The sequence below is a fragment of the Monodelphis domestica genome, chromosome 2, assembly GCF_027887165.1.
Source record: "Monodelphis domestica isolate mMonDom1 chromosome 2, mMonDom1.pri, whole genome shotgun sequence".
Taxonomy (NCBI): Eukaryota; Metazoa; Chordata; class Mammalia; order Didelphimorphia; family Didelphidae; genus Monodelphis; species Monodelphis domestica.
The window spans coordinates 198,385,568-198,410,254 of record NC_077228.1 but is presented as its reverse complement, the minus strand read 5'-3'; the positions used below and the strand labels follow the sequence as shown (position 1 = coordinate 198,410,254).

Here is a 24,687-nt window from a genome sequence, read left to right as displayed (position 1 = left end):
TGCTTAATATATCTTAATTGACTTGGGGGAGTGGATGGATGGAGGCAAGGAAAGAAAGGCTAATATGAATATATAACTCCTTTCCAGGCTTTAAATGACTTTATTTTAGGTCTTATAGGAATCCAGGCAGGAAAAATAAAGTGAGAAGGAAAGAGTGAGAATCACTTATTCATTCACTTAGCAAAGATATATTTATCACCTACAGTGTACCAGACACTGTGCTAGGTACTAGGGATTCAAAGATAAAAATGAGGAATTCCCTGCCCTCAAATATCTTATATTTCATATGGATCAGCCTTAACTATGGCCAAGGAAAACTCAAACCAAATCTTGGCCCCCAGCTTGTGTGGAATAAATACTTTTGTCCAGAATTAAGGATTACTTTGCAATGAAGAATCAAGGTTACTTTGTGAAGTCTGTTCTCACTGGACAGCTAGGTGGCAAAGTGATAGAGCACTAGGTCTAAAATCAGGAAGATTGGAGTTCAAATCTGTCTCAGATGCGTCCTAGCTGTGTGATCCTGGATAAGTCACTTAACTCTGCTTGCCTCAGTTTCTTCATCTGTCAAATGAGCTGGAGAAGGAAATGGCAAACCACTCTAGTATCCTTACCAAAAAGAAAAAAAAGAAAAAAAGAAATAGGGTCACAAAGAGTTGCACATGACTGAGGTGATTGGATAACAACTATCCTCACAATAGTTGCCCACATTCCCTGCAAGAAGGAAAATCAAAAAACAACTGGCTGTGATTGGGGCTATTGATTACTTTTCTTAATTATACTTTCCATTTAGATAGCATCTTAGGATCTACAAACCAATCATGTATGTTGATTTGAATCAAATTGAAATAGACCCTTTGAGGGCTTTAAAAGACTGCCTGCCCTTTGATCCAGCCATACTACTGCTGGGTTTGTACCCCAAAGAGATAATAAGTAAAAAGACTTGTACAAGAATATTCATAGCTGCACTCTTTGTGGTGGCAAAAAAATTGGAAAATGAGAGGATGCCCTTCAATTGGGGAATGGCTGAATAAATTGTGGTATATGTTGGTGATGGAATACTACTGTGCTATAAGGAATGATGAACTGGAGGAATTCCATGTGAATTGGAACAACTGAGTGAAAGGAGCAGATCCAGGAGAACATTATACACAGAGACGGATACACTGTGGCACAATCAAATGTAATGGACTTCTCCATTAGTGGCAATGCAGTGATCCAGGACAATTCTGAGGGACTTGTGAGAAAAAACACTGTCCACATCCAGAGAAAGAACTGTGGGAGTAGAAATGCAGAATAAAAACATGATTGATCACATGGGTCATGGGGATATGATTGGGGATGTAGACCCTAAATGATAACCCTAGTGCAATTATCAATAATATGGAAATAGGTCTTGATCAATGATACATATAAAACCCAGTGGAATTGCATGTCAGCTATGGGAGGGGGCTGGAGGAAGGGAGGGAAAGAACATGAATCATGTAACCATGGAAAAATATTCTATATTAATTAATTAAATAAAGATTTTCAATTAAAAAAAAAAGGAAAAAGACACTTTGAGTGTTCTCATCCTCATTTTACAGATGAGAATTCCTAGAATGGCAAAGGGATTTGCTTAAGTAGTAGTGAAGATGGAATTTGAACCCAGAACCCCTGACTCCAAGTTCAGTTTCCATTGGGTCATATTACCATTGGTCACATTCAAGGAAGAGAATAGGAAGAGCTGTCTCTCTTCTACATTTGGATTAGCCATGGGCCAGAAAAGGGAAGAAACTTGAAAATAAACACACTTTTTTCTCCTTTTTTCGCCCAAGCTTGGAAATGATCTCTCATTTATTTGCTAGAGGGGAATCATATTTTATCCCAGAGGAGAGAGAGCAGTTTAAGCCAAAAACTATTGTCATTCTTCTTTTTTAAACCCTTATCTTCTGTCTTAGGATCAATAGAAAACTATCTATTCCAAGACAGAAGATCAGTAAGGAGTAGGCAGTTGGGACTAAGTGACTTGCCCAAGGTCATACAGCAAGGAAGTATCTCAGATTTGAGCATAGGGATCTCCTATCTCCAAATCTGGCTCTCTATCTATTGAGCCACTGAGCTGCTCCAACTATTACCATTCTTAAGAATCAACCTAATGAGCATTTATCAAGTACTTAGTATGTATTGGGTAATATGCTAGGCTCTGGGAAGGAAAAGACAAAAGTAAACACTGTCTCTGCCCTTAAGGAGCTGCCATATTCTGTTGAGGAGGAACAATATGCAAACAAAACCCAAGTACATACCTGAGCATTGTATGTATGGCTGAGAAGCAAGCACCAAGGGTACTGAAAAAGCTTCCATAGAAAACGACACATGAGCTAAGCCTTGAAGGAAGTTAAGGCAGCTAAATGGCACAGTGAATAGAGCACTGGGCTGGAGTCAAGAAAACTCAACTATCTGAGTTCAAATCCAGCCTCACACACTTACTAGTCATGTGACTTTAGACAAGTCACCTTACCCCATTTGCCACAGTTTCCTCATCTGTCAAGAGCTGGAGAAAGATATGGCAAACCAGTCCAGGATCTCTACCAAGAAAACTCCAAATGAAATTACGAAGAGTCAGGCAGAACTGAATAACAATAAAATAAAAACAACTTGACTTAAGTTAGAAATCGTAAAAGGTGGAGATGAGAAAAGGGGTGCTTTCCAATTACTGGAGAATACAATGCAAATGTACCAAGGTGGAAGGTGGAGTACTGAGTTCAAGGACCAGTAAGTTGTTTTGAGCAAAGAAGGACCAAAGAGGAGTGATATGCAATAGGAAATGTCTAATCCATCACCCTCACTTCAGTGATTAGAAAAGTGAATCTCAAAGAAAGAAAATGATTTGTCCCCAAGGTCACACAACTAGTCAGGAAGCCAAGTGGACACTTGAAACCAAGTCCTTCAAAACCAAAGGACTCCTGATGAAGAATACTCTTCCCACTCCAGAGAAAGGACTGATCGAGTCTGAATGCAAATTGAAGCATAGGATTTTTCACTTGATTTTCTTTGGGATTTTTTAAATGTGTCTTCTTTACAACATGACCAATATAGAAATCTGTTTTCCATGATTGCACATGTACAACATGTATCTAAATGCTGATTGTCTCAGGGAGGATGGAAGGAAAGAAAGGGAGGGAACGAATTTGGAATTTGAAATTAAAAAAAACAATTTTAGAAATTGTTTTCACATGTAATTGGGAAAAAACAATATATTGATTTTTAAAAAACAAATCCTCTTACTCCATTCCTAATGTTCATTTCATTACATTTTATTTCTATGAATTAGAATTTGGGGCAAGAGGGTGGCATAGGATCCCCATGTACTATCTTTAATTTGACCTCCATCACTGAAAGGGATTACATCCAGGTTTACCTTGACTTTCATTAAGATATTCCTAAATTCCTAAATAAAATCATTTCAAAAGTCATCTCAAGGGGGCAGCTAGGGTAGTTCAGTGGATTAAGAGCCAGGCCTAAAGATGGGAGGTCCTAGGTTCAAATCGGACCTCAGACACTTCCAACCTGAGTGGCCTTGGGCAAGTCATTTAACTCTCATTCCCTAGTCCTTAACCTCTTCTAGCTGGGAACCAATACATAGTATTGAACCTAAAACAGTAAAAAGTCATCTCCTCTAGACAAGACTCCTATAACCACCTCTTTTCTTAGCTCTCCACATAAAAAGAAAAAAAGAAAAAGTGACTATATAATATCTTAGTCACTCCCATCCAGTGTTTACTTGACCAATTTAAAGGCTTAGAAGTCCTTCCTCTTATCTGACCTCAATCCCACCCACTGTAGCGTAGGCTTATTTCTTCTCATCTTGTCCTCTGCAGAGATGGGGAACAGCAGGTTCAGTTCCCAGTCATCCAAACCCTTCTGTTAGCTCACCCCCACAGCAGGCAGATTGGAGTGGGGGTAGGGTCTCCTTTGGGGACCCAGCTCCAGAGCAGAAAGAGGAGAAGGCAGCCTTAGAAGTGTGGAAGAACTAGTTCATTCCTTGTCCCTATAGAACCCAACCCACCAGCAGGACTTGAACAAGGCATCTGGGAGCCCTGGGCAAGGTTTGAAAATGGTACTCTCCTACCAATGTCAGGAGCCTTTGTGCCTTCACTGGAAGATATGTGACTTGACTTATCCCCAAATATCCAAAATATCTACTGGTCATAGAGCACAGGGATGGGTTTTGGAGCCCAAAAAACCAGGTGAATTGTAATAATACCTTGTTACACCCAGACATAGACACACTGAGCCCTGGCCAGCTCTCTGATAGGCCTAGCCCTGTTCTCCTAATCGTTTCATCAGGTAGATTCCCATTTAAACCAGCTACATACACCTAGACCCTGCAGTACATAGAGCTTTGGACTTGGAGTCAGAAAGTTCTAAGTTCAAATCTGGCATCAGGGGCTTACAAGTGATGGGTTCCTGGAAAAGTTATTTCATGTTTCTCAGCCATTTCTTCAGTTGCAAAATGGATATAATAATAACACTCAGCTCCTTGGGTTGGTATGAGGAAAAAATAAAATAACACTTGGCAAACCTTAAAGCACTATATAAATCCTTTTAAAGCATAAAAGCACTATTATGTGCTATTAATTAAATCAACTGAATTAGAATCATAGTCTTGGGTTTGGAAACACTTTCCCCTTTCCATCCAACCAAAGGAGAAACTATGGCTTCCATCAAGCTCCAATCCTCCAGAAATCCTTCCTCAGATCTAACCTGGATCACATCTCATATAATATAGATCGATTTACTTTGGTCCAGTCCTTCATGGGTGAATAATATATAAATTTCTTTGAAGATTCAAGGATGATAATTTTTTAATATCCTGACCCCACATTATCTCTATCCTAATCTCCTCTCACAGTCTACATGCAAGGAAAGGAAATAGATGTACAAAACGAGTCCAGAAACAATTTGGAGCTGTGCTTTAAAAAGTCTAAACTGTTTATACCATTTAATACAGCATCATTACTCAGGCATTCCTGGAACCTCCACTGGGAGGTTAAAGACAGAAGGAAAAAATAATCAATATTTTATAACAGACTTTTGTGATAGTAAAAACCTGAAAATAAAATGATTATTAACCAATTAGGGAAGAACTGAGAAAAGTATAGAATGTTGAGACAATGAAATATTAATGCACCATTAGAAATTACCAAGATGAAGTCAGAGAAACTTGGAAAGATTCATGAACTAATGCTGAATAAAGTAACTAGAACTAAGAGACCAGTATACCTAAGGACCGCAGAAATGGTAAAGGAAAACAATATTTTAAAATATTAAAACTCAGATCAATGCAATGGTCCATCCTAACCACAAAAGACAGGTGATGAAACCTATTTCTCCATTCAAGGCAATGAAATGGTAGGCCACAGGGACTGAATGAGGCATATACGCTCACACATCAGGTCCTGTGTTCAATCTGGCCTCAGACCCTTAACTAGCTGGGTGACCCTGGGCAAGTCACTTGACCCCCATTGCCTAGACCTTACTACTCTTCTGCCTTGGAACCAAAACACAGTATTGTTTCTAAGGTGGAAGGTAAGGATTAAAAACCAAACCAAACAACCCAGAACTCATGTCAACACAATGGCTCAACCTGACTATAGAATACATAAAACCTATTTCTCTATTCTAGGTAAAAAGTAGTCAATGTGTCCATTTATTTTGCTTACTTGTGCTTTTTCCTGTACAGGAGAGGTGTCTGTTAAGAGAGGGGTTATTGGGAAATTATGATAATTTTTTAAGGAAGTATTAGTATAACTTTTTTTTTAAAAAAACAGGATCAGCTCCAACTATGGTCAAGAAGTGGAATTAGGCACAGGACCCAGGGTTATGAGAGGTAAGCCTCACTAACACAAACACATGGTCTACAAACTCAGTCAAAGGAAACCAATCAGCATAGATGAAAATAAATCAGGTAGGGGCAACTGGTAGCACAGTGGCCTAGAGTTGCAGTTCCTGGGTTCAAATCTGTCCTCCGATACTTCCAAGCTATGTGACCCCAGACAAGTCAATTAACCCCAATTGCCTAGCCCTTCCTATTCTTCTGTCTTAGAATCATATATTTAGTATAATTTTTTAAAAAAAGAAAGTAAATTGTGTCATGAGAAGAAAATGAGGCAACAAAGCTAAAAAGAGAAAATGGAAGGGTAGAAATATCTTATTTTAAACCCATATAGCTGAACAGGAAAAATTAGTAAGACTTTTTTAAAGTAGTAAGATTAAATTAGAAATTAGACATCAAGAGGAGAAGGGCATCTAGGTGGGAATACTGAATGGAATTGTCTTCTCCCCTCTCTGGATCCATTGCCCAGTATCTCATCATCAGGTATTGAGGAAAGCAGAGAGGTCGCTGTCCCTGGTCCTTTCATTTGTCTTGTCCCCACTTCATCATCTTCTACTTCCCCAGTTCTCCAGATCTGTTGGTCTAACTTTGGTTGAGTCACATCCCCTTTTTGGATCTCAGTATTTTCCCCTCTTTTTTCTAACTGTTTTTTCCCCTTCATTTTCTCCTAACACAAGGAAGATGGACTAAACAATCTGTGAGCTTCCTTTCAGCTCTAAATTGTACCCTATTCACCGATTCCTATGAGGGGAGAGGGACACTGGATTTAGGGACCCCAGGATCATCCCCAGGGACCTCTCTACCCATTCATATCTTGTCTAGTTGTCCACTTTCTACTAGCTGTGTCCTTTGGACTTTCCCTAGTAGAAGCAAGATGAAGTTGGGACAGTTGATTGTGTAGGTAAAAAAAGGATCAGTATGGTAAATAGGAGAACAAGGACTGAATGGGAAGAAGACATGGTGTCATAAATTTAAAAGTGGAAAGGGAAAGGGAAAAAAGTATTTATTAAGTGTCAACTAAGTGCTAAGCATCTTACAAATATTAATCCATTTGATCCTGACAATACTAAGAGTGCTACTATAACCCCCAATTTATATTTGTGGAAACTGACGTAGACAGAGGTGAAGTGACTTGCCAGGTTACTCAGATAGTCAAGTCTTTCTGAATTCAGGCCTTTGGCAATTGTCTAGTCCAGTACCCTAATTCTAGAGAGGAAATAACTAAAGCCTGGAGAAGTTGATTTGCCCAAATTTTCATGGCTCATCATTGGTAGAGATAAAACTCTATCACTGAACCTTTAGTTTAGCTTCTGACTCTCAACAAAATGCTTTGCCCTAGGGGGCAGCTGAGTAGCTCAGTGGATTGAGAACCAGGCCTAGAGACAGGAGGTCCTAGGTTCAAATCTGGCTCCAGACACCTCCCCACTGTGTGACCCTGGGCAAGTCACTTGACTCCCATTGCCTAGCCCTTACCTACCACTCTTCTGCCTTGGAAACAATACCCAGTATTGATTTTAAGATGGAAGGTAAGGGTTAAAAAAATACTTTGCCCAATACCATGCCTGGAAGGAATTTCCTTTTCATTTCAGTCTGTCAAAATCCTTCTATTCTCTTCTTTTGCCCCTGGAAAAGAGTTGAGAAAATGTAGCTTGTTTTTATCCCCTTAAAGAGATGGAAGATAATTGGTACGAAATACTGTATACACTCAGACTAATCTAACGGGTTGGTTGGTTTTGCAGAACTGCTTTTCCCCATTAAAAAAAAACCCTTATCTTCTTTAGAATCAATACTAAGTTTCCAGGCCTGGCTCTCAATCCACTGAGTCACCTAGCTACCCTTCTCATGATTTCTTATAGCACAATAATATTCCATCACCAACATATACTACAGTTTGTTTAGCCATTCTCCAATTCTGTTAAAATTCTGAGAATCCCCCAATTTCTGATTATTTTTAAATTTTTTATTTATTTTAAAAATATTTTCCCAGGTTTACATAATTCATCTTCTTTTCCTCCCTTTTCCCCTCCCCTCTCCCAGAGTTGACAAGTAATTCCACTGGGTTGTTCTGTTTATGTTTTTAAATTATTGATACCTTTTATTTTTATGTCACCTTCATTTCCCAATATGTGACTCTTTTTGTCTCTACCCATCTTTTTTGAGCCATCCTTTATGAAAAAAGCTTTTTTTTCCCTAAGAAAAGGGGAAAATGGGACAGTTCGATGGCTTGGTGGATAGAAATCCAGACCTTGACATAGGAAGTCCTGGGTTAAAATCTGATTTCAGACCTTTAACTAGCTGTGTGACCCTGGGCAAGTCACTTAACCCCAGTTGCCTAGCCCTTACCACTCTTCTACCTTGGAATCAATTCACAGTACTAATTCCAAGACTGAAGGTAAGGGTTTAAAAAAAAGAAGTGAGCAGGATGATTTCAGAAAAAACTGGAAAGATCTACATGAACTGATGCAGAACAAAATAAGCAGAACAGGAGAACACTGTACACAGTAACAGCAATGGTGTGGAATGATCAGCTGTGATAGACTTATCTGTTATCAGCAATACAATGATCCAGGACAATTCTGAGGGATTTATGACAAATAATGCTATCCACCTTCAAAGAAAGAACTGTTGGAGTCAGATGGAGATCAAAGCATATGATTTTTCACATTCGTTTATTTGTGGGTGTTTTTTTTTTAATGAGTATTCTCTTACAATGATGACCAATATGGAAGTATGTTTTGCATGATAATACATGTATAATCAAGATCAAAGATGGAGGAGGAAAGGGAGGAGGGAAACAATATGGATCTTTTAATTTCACAAAATGTATGTTAAAAATTATTACATGTAACTGGGGAAATAAAATATCTTTGAATTTTAAAAAATGAAATTTCCTTAAAAAAAAAACAAATTCTTTTCAAGGCCCAACTCAAGTAAGTAACTCCTCCAAGAAGTTCTTTGGGATCCCTTTAACTGAAAGTGATCTCTTCCTCCTCAATTTTTTTAAATTCTATTTGGTCAATTTCAAACATTATTCCTTGGTTACAAAAATCAGTCTATTCCTCCCTCCCCTCCCCAACCCTTCCTGTATTCTCCTCAAATTTTTTTTTTAAACCCTTACCTTCCGTCTTGGAGTCAATACTGTGTATTGGCTCCAAGGCAGAAGAGTGGTAAGGGCTAGGCAATGGGGGTCAAGTGACTTGCCCAGGGTCACACAGCTAGGAAGTGTCTGAGGCCAGATTTGAACCTAGGACCTCCCATCTCTAGGCCTGGCTCTCAATCCACTGAGCTACCCAGCTGCCCCCTCTCCTCAAATTTTTATCAAAGACTTTGTCTGAATTTCTCCTCTGGCCTTTATCACAATGTATCTTAAACAGTATTTATGTATCTGCTTATTGAATCTCTGACACAGAGATTCAATTTAGAACCCATTTAAGATGTAAACTCCTGAGGGCAGCTGGATGACTTAGTAGACAGAGAGCCAGGTCTGGAGTTGAAGGTTCTGGGTTCAAATGTGGCCTCAGATACTTCCTAGCTGTGTGACCCTGGACAAGTCATTTAACCTCCATTGCCTAGCCCTTACAGCTATTATGCCTTAGAACCAATACACAGTATTGATTGTAAGATGGAAGGTAAGGATTTTATTAAAAAAAAGAATGTAAACTCGGGGGCAGCTGGGTAGCTCAGTGGATTGAGAACTAGGCCTAGAGACGGGAGGTCCTAGGTTCAAATCTGGCCTCAGACACTTCCTAGCTGTGTGACCCTGGGCAAGTCACTTGACCCCCATTGCCTAGCCCTTACTACTCTTCTGCCTTGGAGCCAATACACAGTATTGACTCCAAGACGGAAGGTAAGGGTTTAAAAAAAAAAAAGAATGTAAACTCCTCAAAGTCAGGGATTACAATTCATCACACTATCCCATTCTTAGTGCTAGAAAGGACCTTGGAGGCATCTAATCCAACCCCTTCATCTTTTTTTTTAACCCTTACTTTCTGCCTTAGTAATACCTCCAAGTCAAAAGGGAAGGGCTGGGCAAAGAGGGTTATTTGTCCAGGGTCACACAGTTAGGAAGTATTTGAGGCCAAATTTGAACCCAGGACCTTCAATTCTAGGCCTGACCGTATTCACTGTGCCACTCAGCTGCCCCTCAGCCCCTTCATCTTGCAAGTGAGGAATCTGAAGCCCAGAAAGGCCAACATCTCCTTGGGAGTCAGTGACTGAGCTAGCCCTTAAGCTCAGATCCTCTGAGTCCAAATCCTGCTCTCTTTCTGTTGTGCCTACACCCGTGGCCCAGTGCCTTAAGCACAAGAAGCATTCAATAATGGTGAGCTGAATTAAATGTATCAAGTAACATACAATCAATCAGCCTTCCAGCTAGATGGTGCAGTGGATAGAGTGTGGTTAGAGCACCAGGCCTGGGGTCAGGAAGATTCATCTTTTCTCGGTCAAATTTGGCCTCAGACACAGACTAGCTCTGTGACCCTGGGCAAGACACTCCAACTTGTTTGTCTCCATTTTCTCATCTGTAAAATGGGCAGGAGAAGGAAATGGTAAAGCACTCCAATGTCTTTGCCAAGAAAACCAAAATGGGGTCATGAAGAGTCGGATATGACTGAAACAACTGAACAGCAACAATGTGCCAGGAACTTTTCATAGCACTAAAGCAAAAATAAATTAAAAATGAATAAAAAAAATAATGAGATAAAAGCAGCTAGGTGGCTTAGTGGATAGTCAGACATGGAAAGGGAAGGTCCTGGATTCAAAGCTGGCTTCAGAAGCATACTTTCTAGCTGTGTCATCCTGGCCAAGTCACTTTTGCCTAGCTCATCCCACTCTTCTGCCTTGAAACCAATATTCAGTATCAGTTCTAAGACCGAAGGTAAGACCTGATTGACCAATGACAAATGTAAAACCCAGTGGAATTGCTTGTTGGCTATGGGGGGGGGGGGTGGAAGGAGGGGAGAGAAAGAATATAAATCATGTAACTATGGGAAAATATTCTAAATTAATTTATTAAATAAATAAACTTTTTTTAAAAGGTAAGACCTGTATTGTTTTTTTAATCAGATGATAATGATTTGAAGAGAGAGAGAGAGAGAGAGAGAGAGAGAGAGAGAGAGAGAGAGAGAGAGAGAGAGAGAGAGAGAGAGAAGAATCACAATTATATGGGTATTTCATAGTGAGACAGTAACTGGCAGATAAAATGATCTCCTGAAGGACTTTTGGTCCTTCCTCCTTCCTAGGTCTGACATCAACAGAGCAGAAAACAGACTGGGGTTCCTCTGGCTTAAAAAACAAGCTGGTCTTCATGTTACTCGTATCTGAGACCAGAATTTGTTTCCCATCTGACCTTGAACTTCATCCTTTGGGCCTCAATGTTTTCATCTGTAAAATGAGGGGGATTGGGCTCACGAGGTGATCACTGCAGGCTATAAATGCTAGGCTCTCCTTTTATTCCAACAGAGCTAAGAGAGGGATTTCCCTCAGATGATTCCAGGGATTTCAACCTCCTTTCTCCAGATGCTTTCGAACCATAAGGAAATGCCTCAGAGGATCTTTGGATCCTGATTCAGAGCAGAAAGATCTCCAACAGATTAACTGATCCAAACCCCTTATTTTTTGTGGAAGAAACTCAGAACCACAGAGATGGAGTGCGTAACTGACCAAAATTAGAACCCAGGTCCTCTGGCTCTCCTTTCAGCCAGAACCTAGCAAGGTAAAGCTTCCTCTCAGGTTCCAGCTGCCAAAAAATCCTCTTTCCTTAAGCTAACTGAGACTTTACTTGGTGATAAAAGAAAGTGTATTACCTGGGAATCATGGAAATAATAATATAGAAAAAAATAATAATAATAAAGTGCATTTAGAAAGTACTTTGGGGGGAGGAGCAGCTAAGTGGCTCCATGGATAGAGTCCAGGGTCTGGATTGGGAAGACCTGGATTCAAATATGGCCTAGTAAGGCCAGTAAAAGGTAGGATTAAATGACCCAACCTGCCTGCTCCTTTGTAAGCTCTTCCCTTGATGTTTTAACATTTTCCTTTAATTACCTTTAATTAAGTAGCTAAGTGGTAGGTACAGTGTGGGATTTGGAGTCAGGAAGACTTGAATTCATTTCTTGCTTTAGATACTTACTTTAAGGGTAAAAGTATAAGCCTATGGGGGCAGCAAGGTAGGTGGCTCAGTAGATAGAGAGCCAGACCTAGAGACGGGAGGTCCTAGGTTCAAATTTGACCTCAGACACTTCCCAGCTGTGTGACCCTGGGCAAGTCACTTGACCCCCATTGCCTAACCCTGACCACTCTTCTGCCTTGGAGCCAATACACAGTATTGACTCCAAGATGGAAGGTAAGGGTTTTTATATAAAAAAAAATTAGGGGGCAGCTGGGTAAGTCAGTGGATTGAGAGCCTGGATTCAAATTTAGAACACTTGCTGTGTGACCCTAGGCAAGTCACTTAATATCATTTACCTAGCTCTTGCCCTACTGTCTTAGAGTTGTTACTAAGACAGAAAGTAAGGGTTTAAAAATGTGCTTTAAAGTCTGTGAAACACTTTATATAGGCTTATACTTGACAAAAAAAATAACCCTTAACTTCTGTCTTAGAATCACTGCTAAGTAGGGGGCAGCTAAAAGGTTCAGTGGATTGAGAGCCAGACCTAGAGATGGGAGGTCCTGGGTTCAAATTTGACCTCAGACACTTCCTAGCTATGTGACCCTGGGCAAGTCACTTAACCCATTGCCTAACCCTTACTGCTCTTCTGTCTCTAAAATGAAAGGTAAGGGTTTAAAGAAAAAAGAATTAAGACTATCCGTTCCAAGGCAGAAGAGTGGTAAGGGCTAAGTAATTGGGGCTAAGTGACTTGGCCAGTGTCACACAGCTATTGTGGCCAAATTTAAATCCAGGTCTGCTTGGCTCTCTATCCACTAAGACACCTTGCTGCCCCCATAGGCTTATACTTTTACCCTTAAACACTAGTAAGTATCTAAAGCAAGAAATGAATTCAAGTCTTCCTGACTCCAAATCCCACACTGTACCTACCACTTAGCTACTTAATTAAAGGTAATTAAAGGAAAATGTTAAAACAGCAAAGGAAGAGCTTACAAAGGAGCAGGCAGGTTGGGTCATTTAATCCTATCTCTTACCTGGCCTCCCATGGGCCAGTATTAAACCTCTCCCAATGAAGAGCAGTGGAAAGAGAGCTCAGAGCATCATTGCTACCTCTGTGATGGTGGCTAGTTAGTTGACCTCTTGGGGCCTCGGTTTTCTCATCTGTTAAAAGCTATTCAGGTCTTCCCGACTCCAGGCTCTTGGAGATTGCCTAGTTTAATTTAAAGAGGAAAAAACTTGAGCCCAGAGAGGCTGATTTGCCCAAATTTGAATGGCTCATGGAGGGAGTGAGGGGTGGGGAGAGAGCCATTCTGGAAAGCAATTTGGAGCTATGCTCAAAAAGCTACTAAACTGTCCATGCACTCTAATACACTTGATACCTCTACTAGAAATATACTCCCTTGTCAAGAGAGCAAAGGAAAAGGAAAATTGCATATATATATACACACACACACACACACACACACACACAAAATAATAGTTCTATTCTTTCTGTAGAAACAAAATATTGGAAATAAGGTGGGGCACCAATTAAGTGATGACTGAATAAATTGTGATAGAAGAATATGAGACATAGCTAGATACAATGGATAGAATACCAAGCCTGTAGTCCTGGGTTCAATTCTGGCCTCAAACACTTAACCAGTTGTATGACCCTGGGCAAGTTATTTAACCCCAATTGCCTAGTCCTTACTATTCTTCTGACTTGGAACCAATACTTAGTATCAATTCTAAGACAGAAAATGAGGATTTGTGTTTTTTTAATGTAATGGAAAATTATTTATTGTGCCATAAGAAGTAATGAAAGGAGGGGCAGCTAAGTGACTCAGTGAATAAAGAACCAGGCCTGGAGAGAGGAGATCCTAAGTTCAAATTTTATCTCAGATCACTTAACTTTAGGCAAATCACTTAACTTCAATTGCCTAACCCTTAGCACTCTTTTGCCTTGGAACCAATACTTAGTATCAACTCTAAAAAAAAAAAAGAAATGATGATTTCAGAGAAACTTAAGAAGACTTGTATGAACTGATAGACTAAAGTGAGAAGAATCAGAACAATGTATACAGTAACAACTACATTATAAAGACAAAATAACTTGAAAGATTTACAACTCCTCCGATCAATGTATTGACTAACCATTATTCTAGAGGGCTGATGATAAAACCTGCTACTCACCTCCTGCCATGGAAGTAATACACTCAGAATGCAGATTGAAACATATATTTTTGGGACAGAGACAAAGCAGGAATTTGTTTTGCTCACATATGCCTATATTACAGGGGTTTTGCTTTTTTTATTATTTTTTTCCAATGGTGTAAGGGAGGTAGAAGAAAGAAAAAATAGATTTTTGTTCATAAAAATAAAATGCTTTCAAATGGAGAGAGAGTGCTGCAAAATTACAAAAAAGCAAGCATGTCCCCCCAAAATACATAAGAAGAAAAACACTTCTTCCCCTTATCCCACTCCTTTGCAGAGGTGGGGGCAGGTAATCCAGAGAAGTAGAATATTGCATATGTCAGGTTTTTTTCATGCATTAATTGATTTTACTTACTCTTTTTCTTTCTCTTTCTTAAAAAAGAATTGTCATATACTTCCTAACTGCGCAAGTCACTTAATCCCAAATGCCAAGCCAGGGGATGGCAAACCTTTTAGAGATGGAGTGCCGTGCCCCACCCCTTTACCCCACACAGGGGAGGGAAGAAGTACTCCCATTGGACTGCTGGGCAGAGGGATGGACCATGTAAGAAATGTCATCAGCATAGATGAAGAGGAAGAGGGGAGTGGACTGAGTGCTCAGCTCCCCTCTAGCTCTGCCACAGGTGAGCCACCCAACTTATCCCCTGTGCTCTCCCATTGGGCTGCTGGGCAGAGGGGCAGATGATGTGAAAAAATGTTGTCAGGCACAATAGAGAGGGAGAAAGAAGCTGCTCTGCCCAAGTCCCTCTGCCTTTCTAGTAATGAACTGGGCTGAGAAGGGGGGGTGGGGCTTCGGAATACTCACAGAGTACATGCCATCTTTGGCACCCATGCCATAGGTTCACTCTCACTGGTCTAACCCTTACCAGTCTTCTGTCTTAGAAATGATACTAAGATAGAAGGTAAGGGTTTTTTAAAAAAAAGTATTTGTTATATGGAATGACTCTCTAGAAAGAGAGAGGGGAAGGAATGCAAAGAGAAACATAAACCATATAAAAGTGAAAGATAGAAGTAAAATTTTGTTATTTTTTTAATTGGAGGTGAACTAGAAGACCTCTAAGGTCCCTGCCAGATCTAAATCTATATCTAATGATCTTCCAGTTCTCTTCTCCTCACTTTTACTTTTGTTAGAGAAAAAGAAAGGAGCCTAAAGGCAGAAAGTTTGTATTCCTATACCAATCTTCCAGTAGACTAAGGCAAAGAGAAGTTTAGGTGCCTGGGGGTCTAGAGTACCTTGTCCCTTTTTCCCCCCCAAAGCTCATTAAGGATCTAATCCTCTTTGGAACAGACACTTCCAGGTGGTCACAGATCCCAATTTGGTGTCTGAAAGGGGTGTGTTTCGGTGGTTGGAACAAATAAAGGAGAAAATATAAATGGGAAGTGGGGATGGGTGGAGAAGCCTTTTAAAAACTGAAATGGGACCATTCAGTAGACTGAGCTCTGAACCTGCTCTGAGAGAGAGGGCTAACCTTTAACTCCTACCTAGGCTCTAGCCCCCAGTCCCAGTTTCCTTCTTTCTTGCCAGAGAGGCGAGTTTCAGGAAGTCAGACTTGGCTGGCTCTTTCTACACATCACATAACAGCTCTAGACATATCTTCCTTGGCTCCTTTTTCTGAAGCTTGTTAATGCACTGGCTGCCTGCTGGTGGGCTGGGGGTGGAGGGAGAGAAAAGAGGAATGAAATCACAGTTATGATCCAATCCTTTTGGAGTCACACATGATTCAGAGCTGGCAAAAACCTTAGAGATCACCAGGGGTTCTTAACCTGAAGCCTATGGATAGATTACAGGGGGTCTCTGAACTTGGATGGGGAAAATGGACATCTTTATTTTCGCTAGCCTCTAACTGAAATGAAGTATTTCCCAATAGTCGATTATTTGGAGGAGTGCAAGTGGATAGAAGATTGGACTTGGAAAGAGGAAGATCTCAGTTCAAATCTGACCTTAGATACTTACTGTGTTACCCTGGACAAGTCACTTAACCCAATTTGCCTCAGTTTCCTCATCAGTCAAATGAGTTGGAAAAATAAATGGCAAACCACTCCAATACCTTTGCTAAGAAAACCCCAAATGATATCACAAAGAGTTGGACACAGCAGAAATAACAACAAATTTCACCAGACTGCTAAAGGGATCTGAGCTACATAATAAAGGTTAAGAACCCTTGAACTAGGATAAAAATTCACTCATATGAGGAAACACAGATCCAGATTGAGGGAAATGACTTGCCCAAGGTCTCTTGCCCAGTAAACAATAGTTCTGTCCAGCTATAGAGATCTCCCCCTGATAAGATAACATCTATCAAGATCAGGAAGATAACTCTCACTGGTATTCCTCCCCTCATTCTGGGGATCAAGTATAGCTATGCCCCCCTTCATGGTTGGAATGTAGGAAAGTAACAAGACAAGCTTCTCTAGGGAAGCTAAGAAGTCAGATTCCTCATGTCTATCCCTGTCTTTCAAGAGCCTTGATCTTAGCTTTCTTCCCTGTGGGAAATAGAAGGGATCCATATTTTAGTACAAGGACCATCCACTGCTGCCATTCAATCCACCTCTAGTCTATGCAAATTCAAAACCTCTCAAATTCCATTTTCTGCAGGAGACTTTTCCCAGGCTTTTTGTACCTTCAATTGCCTTCAATTTGCATGCAACACATTTCATATGTACATAGTTTATTTGTATATTGTATCACACACACACACATTAGAATGGCAAATCCTTGAGGTCAGGGACCCTGTTTTTGTATCCCCAGCACTTTGCAGAATGCCTGGTACCTAGTAAGCATTTAATAAGTCTTCTGTGACTGGCTAAAGAATGCCAGAGTAGGAAGGGACTTTGTGAATATCTGTGAGCTCCAGATTAAGAACCCTTGATCTAGTCTAACAACTCCCTTGTTTTAGAGATGGCAAAGTGTATGTGATTAATCCAAGGTTACAAAGAGTGCTAACTGGGGCAGTTGGGTAGCACAGTGGATAGAATGCACAGGCCTCAAGTTGGGAAAACCTGGGTTCAAGTTTAACCTTAGATACTTCCTAGCTGTGTGATCCTGACCAAGTCACTTAATTCTGTTTGCCCAGCCTTTGAATTGATACTTCCAGGGAAAGGGGAGAGAAACAGACACACACACACACACACACATACACACACACACACACACACACACACACACACACAGAGAGAGAGAGAGAGAGAGAGAGAGAAATAGAGAGAGAGAGAGAGAGAGAGAGAAACAGAGACAGAGACAGAGACAGAGACAGAGACAGAGAGTGCACTCTAATGACCTTTCCAAGACTAGAATCCAAGTCTAGGAGTCCTTGCACTATAACAAACAAACATGGATCAACAGGGCACACTACCCTGAAAGATTAGACACCTCAGGAACAAGGGAGAACCAAGGAAAATCAAACCCTAACAAAAACTAATTCTAGGTGGGTGAGTGAGAAAGAAGGCTTCCCCCTTCCCATCCAGTTCCTAGGCTAGTATAGTCAAAGCCTTCATGGGTGGAAGGTGGCAAGGAATGATTGTCCAAGGAATGTACCCCAGACTCTTAGAATCTTTCTAGTTCTAGAATTTTCTGGGGTGAGAATGGAAAAGAAGAAATGGTATACCTACAGGAACTGGTGCATGGAGAAGGGGAAGGTTGTGTAAAAAGAGTCAAAGAGAAATGCAGTGGGGAGAGAACTGAGGCTAAAGGCAGTAGGCAATAATAAATCTGCTCTGATGATAAGCAGTGGAGAGACATTACAATGTCAGGGCAAGGTGCCCGCTGTGGTCCTGGAAAAATGGAGGCTGGGTCAGTGAGGAGAGGAACACAATAACTGGCTACCCCATTACTCACACACACACACACACACACACACACACACACACACACACACACACACACAATCACTAACTGCTCAGCATGCCCCCTTCCGCTTGGCTGAGGATAGCCATGGCACCTGCCAGACCATAATAGTCTGTATCAATCTGACTCCTTCCGCTGCTTACACACACACACACACACACACACACACACACACACACACACACACACACACACACACACAAAACTTGGCTGCTCCATCTCCCAGACAATCCTAGAAAGCAAGGAGCAATCTTAGATGAAAGAAGACAGAGGCTAAGAGGATGGAAGATAGAAGCACCAAAAGGAGCCTGATGGATAGATGGCAAGATTGATGGACAGAGAAAAGGGGACAGTGAAGAACCAAGAGAAGTTGAAAGGATGGTGATGAACGGAGGCAGAGAGGAGATACTTAAGGGACATTAAGAGGAGAACAGAGATTTAAAACCTGAGGGAACCTAAAGGACATAGAGGGTCGTATTGGGCAACAGAGAAAGGGGAGACAAGAGAGGAAGCTAAGGGACAGACAAGGAGACTAATAGAAAGGACAGGGTAAAGGGATGGTAAGAGAAACACAGAAAAGGATATCAGAGGGATAGGCAGAGTAGGAAATGGGAAACAGGGAATTAGAGAATGTGAATGAGGGGCAGAGAAAAAGAAAGACTAAGAAAAACGGGAAGAAGCTAACATAATGAAACTGATGGACAGAAAGGAGTATGTAACTGGTCAGCAAGAGTCAGAGTCACACAGGAAGATGTTAGAAGAAAACAGGAGGAGAATAATAGGGAACAGAAAAAGAAAGAAATCAGGAGACCTAGGGACAGAGGAGAAGCTGAGGGACAAGGGAGGAGTCTGAGGGGCAGATGTCAAAACTAATGGACAGAGAGGAGGAAGTAGAAAGATGGTAAGAGATGAGAACACAGGGAGAATTGTAGGGAGAAGAGATGGGGGGAAGGGTGAGGGCTGGGGAATGGAGCAGAGAAAATAAACAAAGACTCAAGACTGAAGGTCAGAAGAAGGAGAGAGATTGAGTAACAGAGACAGGGAGACTTGAGGGACAGCGTAAAAGAGATGAAGACAGAGGAGCATTTAAGCACAGATACAGAGCAGATACAGAGCAAGCAATCCACCTTCCCAAAGCCACTAGGATGAATGATAAGGCTGCATTTGAAACACATCAATGGGGGGTGGGAGTGGGGAGGAGTTATGGGGAGATGGTTGGGGGCTGGGGAGGGGGGAAAAGAGAAAGCAGCAGGCTTGGATACCATCCTGCTGCCCCTTGGCCCCATCCCACCCACCTAACTCCTCTAGGGGCACTCGGGAATTTGCCCTTCTTCCCAATTTGGTCTTGTTGTTTCATAGACAAATCCAAAGCCATCATCTCCCAGCTTGTCATAGCCTGGGAAGGAAAGAAGGGAAAGCCTGAGCTACTCTCAAACCTGCTGATGACCAGATTTTTTATTATCTCCACATGGAATCAGAGAAGCACATGAATAATTTTTAAACTGGCATTTGAATGGCCCATTGAAAACCCTGCACCTGCACTCTGGGCCATTCTAGAATAAGCTATGGAAGGAATGTTTGCTTGGAAAAGGCTTGGCTCCACTCGTTCCCTGAGTGACCCAAGACAGAATTCTACTGATGCTGTTCCCTTCTTCCCCCTCAGAGCCAAGGAGAATAGAAAAGTGATGAGGCTCTGATGTTTAAGTTGACTTAGCTACTTGGTGCCTGGGCCACCTTGAGCAACTAGCTATCCCTCTCTGTGCCTCCCAAACAGGAGAAAAAGGAAAGCAATTCTTCCCACCACCCCCTACTCCAAGTAAAAAGTATTTGATGTTCCTAGAAAGAGCCTGATGGAGCATTTGTGGAGGGGCACTAGATCTGTATCTCTGACTCCCTAGTTCCTTCAAAATGAATCATCTACTCTGATCTATTTACTTAACCCTCTTCCTTCAAGAGCCCCCTTAAATAAAGGCATACCTCTCTTCTTCATTGTCTTTTCTCCCCAACATTGACTCATAAATCCCAAGTATTTCTAGGAACCCAGAGCCTACTGGTCTGTTGCTGTATTAGATAAGGATGTTCATCACATCCCCCTGACCCTTTCCCAAGTGGGCTAAGCATGAGCTCTTCTCCCCAGAGTTCCCCTGGCTTACATCCTCAGTCCCTTTCACAGGACCAATCCCACCCTGAACCAAAAGAGGGGTCCTTCGGTATCCAGCTGCTTTCTTGCAACTATACCCCAGGCAGAACAGGAACAGGAAATGCCATAGCATTGGGCACATGACAGTCCTAACATCAAACCCTAGCTCTGACCACACAGTTCTGATAGATGCCTACAGCCAAGGGTAAAATCAATTACTCTCATTAATCCCTTTTCCTAGGTTATCATCAGCCATCTATAGGACCTAGATCTAAATACTCCAGGTGTAAGGCATCCCTGAGATACCAAAGGAATCAAAGAATGTTATAACCCTCTCTGCCCCCCAACAATCCCACACACACACTCAGCTCAGCAGACATATTCAGTAGGACAGGAGGAAAGAAGATAGCCCATTGAAAAGGGTGCACTCCAAACTATCAGTTTCCCAAAAGACAACCCCCCTCAAATATAAACATTCACCTTCTTCCCCTTCATACAACTGCCTGAATAGCACAGATGCCCCCTCTAGGACCCTAGAATCCAGAACCAGATTGGGGGAAATGTTCCCTCAACCCCCACCCCATGGGGAGAGCATCAAAGAGAACCAGACCTTTGTGGGGAGAGGGCGGAAGGAGCATGGCTGGGGGGGTAGCTGGACAAAGACCCTCTTGTCCCAGAGCCACTGGTGGCAAAGAGCCAGGGTGGAGACTTTGGCACCATGGTGCCAGCTATGCCTGAATACCAGGGGAGTCCAGGATAGAGAGGAGCTGAAAAGAGGGGGATGAGGTTATTCTTGGAACCCACAGAGATACCCCCTCCCAATCAAGGCAATGAAGCAGAGGAGCATCCACCACCAGCTCCCTGAGCCATTATTACCGAAATGATCTCTAAGCACTTAACAAATGTAAACAAGCCCAATTTCACTCACACAACTGCGCACAACAGCCGCTCAGGGAATTACAGCTGATAATAACAGCAGTAATATTAACATTTTACATTTATATTGTGAAAGCTACTATCACACTCTCAATCAGCTTTCCTGGAACCTGCAGAAGGGATGAAGGGAAACTGAGGCATAGAGACACAGCAAAGTTCAAGGTCACTCAGCCAAGCTCCACTGAGACAACTCAGGAGTTCTGGGTTTTTTCCCCCTCCTCCAAAGCTCCCAACTGTCTCTGAAGAGAATACTTCTACTTATAACCATGATCAACACCCCTACACATGCACATACACCATACCCCTAACTAATACCTCCTTTGGAGACACCTAAACTGGGGGGGGGGGGACAGGGGAGGCACTCTGATCAAGAGAATCATCTCCCTCCCCAAGTTGGACAGAAGACTGCAGAACCAGCATGGGACTACAATAACCGGAGCAAAGCCAGTGGAAAAGGTCCAAGCCCTATTATCTCAGGTAAAATATACCTGCCCAGGTCCCACACACACACACACACACACACACACACACATATCCCATACACTCCTCTCACCTTGTTCCCCTCGGCCCCCCGGTTCCCTCTGTCCTGCCTCCTCTCTGGGTGGCCGGTGGCTGCCCTCCACTGTTCTCTCCCACCAAGCCAGGGCAAAACGCCGGAGACAGTGCCAAGGCTGCATGGGGAAGGCTGGGGAGGGGGAGGTGTGGAGAGGCGTGGGGCAGATTGCCCGGCCAGCACACACACACACACACACTGGTATGCAGGCACCCAGGCACCAGGGCACCACAGCCCTGACTGCTGAGCTTCCCAGCTGCCCACCTGATCCCTACCGCCTCCACCAGCATCTTGCTCCCCCACCCAACAGGAGTCTAGAGCTGGGGAGTCTCTGACGTATGAAAAGGGGGGGTGGTAAATCTAGCTCCTTTCTCCTCCCTAACCCCACCCCAATCAACTCCTACCTGCAATTTCCAGCCACCAGTTTATCCTAGACCACTTGCCCAACCAGGGACTGGCCTGTCTGGTGCACCTTTTTGCCCCCTACCCTTTTATGATCTCAGCAAGGGGTGGGGGGAGAGAATGAGAGCTGATTCCCAGGCCCTACCATCCCATCCCTCCTCTTTTCTAAACCTCCTCCCTCTGTACTAAGTGGAGAGACTATCAGCATGCCTCAGTCCCTTGGTTCTGCCTGATGCTGCTATGGCTGCTGGAGTTCACTCTTTGGGACAGAGGCCTCAGGGTGGTTCTCTCTCCCTGGGGGGGGCAAACCAGGCCCTATATCCTGGCAACAGAAGCTACAGAGGTGAAACACATCCTCTTCTTCCCTGGGGGTGGAAAAGGAGCCCACTGATCCCTTTAACAGCCTTCCAGTCCCTCTCTCCCATCACTTTGGCAACAGAGGTGAACTCTTCTTTGAAGGGCTTTTACTCAACCTTCACCCTGAACCCCACCCCCCACCCCACCTCTCCACTTCCTGCTACACCTGCCCTCACTTAACTCCCCCTACTGTCCTGTGTCTTTCCATCACCTCTCATTGCTTTTCCCCTCCCCCTTTCTCTCATCCCCATCTCCACCCTACATCTTCAACATCATCCCTTCTAAAAGGCCCCCCCTTACTCTGCCCCCGCACACACCCCCTTTTTAATACACACACCCTCTTTTTAGCCAGCCAAGGCTAGCCAGCATCTTCCCTTCCCCCTACCCCAAGCCCATCTCTTTCTCCATTTTCTGGCCCTCCCCACCTTGTCTCTTGGTTCCCCTGGCTCCCCTGTCCCCTGTATCTCCAGAACCCTTTCCCCATCTTTGATTCCACCACTCCAGTTCTCAGTCCCCCATCTCCGGTCCCTGCATCCACATCCACACACACCTTCACCCCCAGCATCCATAGCCCCGGCCTCCTGGTGCCCCCCACCCAACCACCTCCCCCACCCCCGGCCGAGGGGAAAACACACAAAGAAAACAGAAATACCTTCCACTTAAGCATGGAGGCACATTAGGAAGGAGAGAGACAGGGACATGCCTTGGGACGGAGCGTTCCCCATCGGACGGGGGGTGCGCGGGGGCGGGGGCCCCGGGCGGGCCGGCCTGCCTGCCTGCCTGGAGCTCGCTCGCTCGCTCTCTCGCGGGCTCCTCGCTCTGCCCCAGCCCCGGGGCGCGATGCCAAGCAGCAGGCGCGGGGCGCTGGGCTCACTCGGGGCGTGGGGGGGCTCGGGCCCCGCCGGGATGGATGGAGCTGGGAGCGAGCCGCGGCCGGGTGTGTGAGTGCGCGCGCGCGCGGGTGTGTCACCGCGAGTGTGTGTATGTGTGTGCGCGCGCGCAATTGTATGTGTATGTGCGCGCTTGTATGTGTGCGTTTGTGTGTGTGTGTGTCTGTATGTGCGCGCGAGAGGGTGTGCTACTGTGTGTGTGTGTGTGTGTGAGAAAGAGAGAGCGCGTCCCCGCGAGAAGCTGTGAGTGCGCGCCTGTGGCTGGGACTTACAAAGGGACCAATGGGTGGGGGCACATCCTCATAGGTTCTTGCTCTCCCTTCCCATTCCTCTCCTGGTCCAGAGTGTCTTTCTAACTGTCCCCTGGGTGCCCCCCAACTTCGCCTTATTCTTCACTAAGGTGTGCCCTGACAGGTGCCAAGGAGATGGGGGACGACGCGGGGAGGACAGGGAGAGGGGGGAGGGGAGAGAGAGAGAGAGAGAGAGAGAGAGAGAGAGAGAGAGAGAGAGAGAGAGAGAGAGAGAGAGAGAGAGAGAGAGAGAGAGAGAGAGAGAGAGAGAGAGAGAGAGAGAGAGAGAGAGAGAGAGAGAGAGAGAGAGAGAGAGAGAGAGAGAGATGCTACTTCTCCTTCCAGCCTCCCTCCAAAAAGGCCAGGTGCTTGTTGTTTGTTTCTTTAAGTGTGTAGCATAGCTAGGAAGGAGATTGACCTCTGTTTAGGGCGTGGATCCATCCAGCCCAGAGGTGGGATGACAACAGACTCGAAAGGGTCTCTCCGCAGCAGCCTCTGCTGCGTGTAATCTAGAAATCTGGAGGAGGTACAGGTCAAGTACTGGGGAATCCCCAATCCTCTTGGATCTCCAGACCCCACCCTCTCCCATCTTTGATTCCACCACTTCAGTCCTCAGTGGTTCTTCGACCGGAGTGGGAGCGAGGAAGAGGAGACAAGATTGTTGGAGCTGATTCTGAACCAAAGTGACCCCAAAACATGGGAAATCGGAGAGTGTCAGATTAAATAAAGTGGGAAAAGCACCTCTTTCCTCTTCCCACGATCCCCTCATCAGCCTGAGGTACAAGGTGACTAGTAGGAGCTAAATCTCCGACACCCCTCCTTTGAAGTGAGGCTCCTACTCCCCCACAGAAGATCCTCAGTGCCCCCTACTGGAGACTCGAATCGCCCCTACCTCTGGGTCTTCCACCAGTTCTTAATGATTCCTACCGTCTGACGTAGGAATTTAGGGAAGGAGATTTGGGGAGGGGGCAAAAACCCATTGCAAAACTGTGAACATTTATACCACCTCCACCACCGACGTCCCTTCCACTCAAGACTCCCTCCCCTCTTCTGAAGGTCCCTACACCCTTTGCCAGCCCCTCCACAGGCGTCCCCCACTCA

At 43.7% G+C, this 24,687-nt stretch overlaps 1 protein-coding gene across 12 annotated transcripts in view; it reads right to left on the bottom strand.

Moving 5' to 3' along the window:
- The window catches only part of SRCIN1 (SRC kinase signaling inhibitor 1), a 135,545-nt gene extending 112,010 nt beyond the window's left edge, over positions 1-23,535 (bottom strand). For 2 of the 12 annotated variants that reach the window (XM_056816809.1, XM_056816812.1), the window contains exon 1: positions 23,110-23,535. In XM_056816809.1, the coding sequence (XP_056672787.1) occupies positions 23,110-23,131 (22 nt within the window). In that variant the 5' untranslated portion in view covers positions 23,132-23,535. Of the gene's footprint in view, positions 1-21,647; positions 21,956-23,109 lie in introns of those variants that run through there. The other 10 variants (XM_056816808.1, XM_056816806.1, XM_056816807.1 and 7 more) reach the window with 7 other exon arrangements.
- Between the last annotated feature and the right edge of the window lie 1,152 nt (positions 23,536-24,687).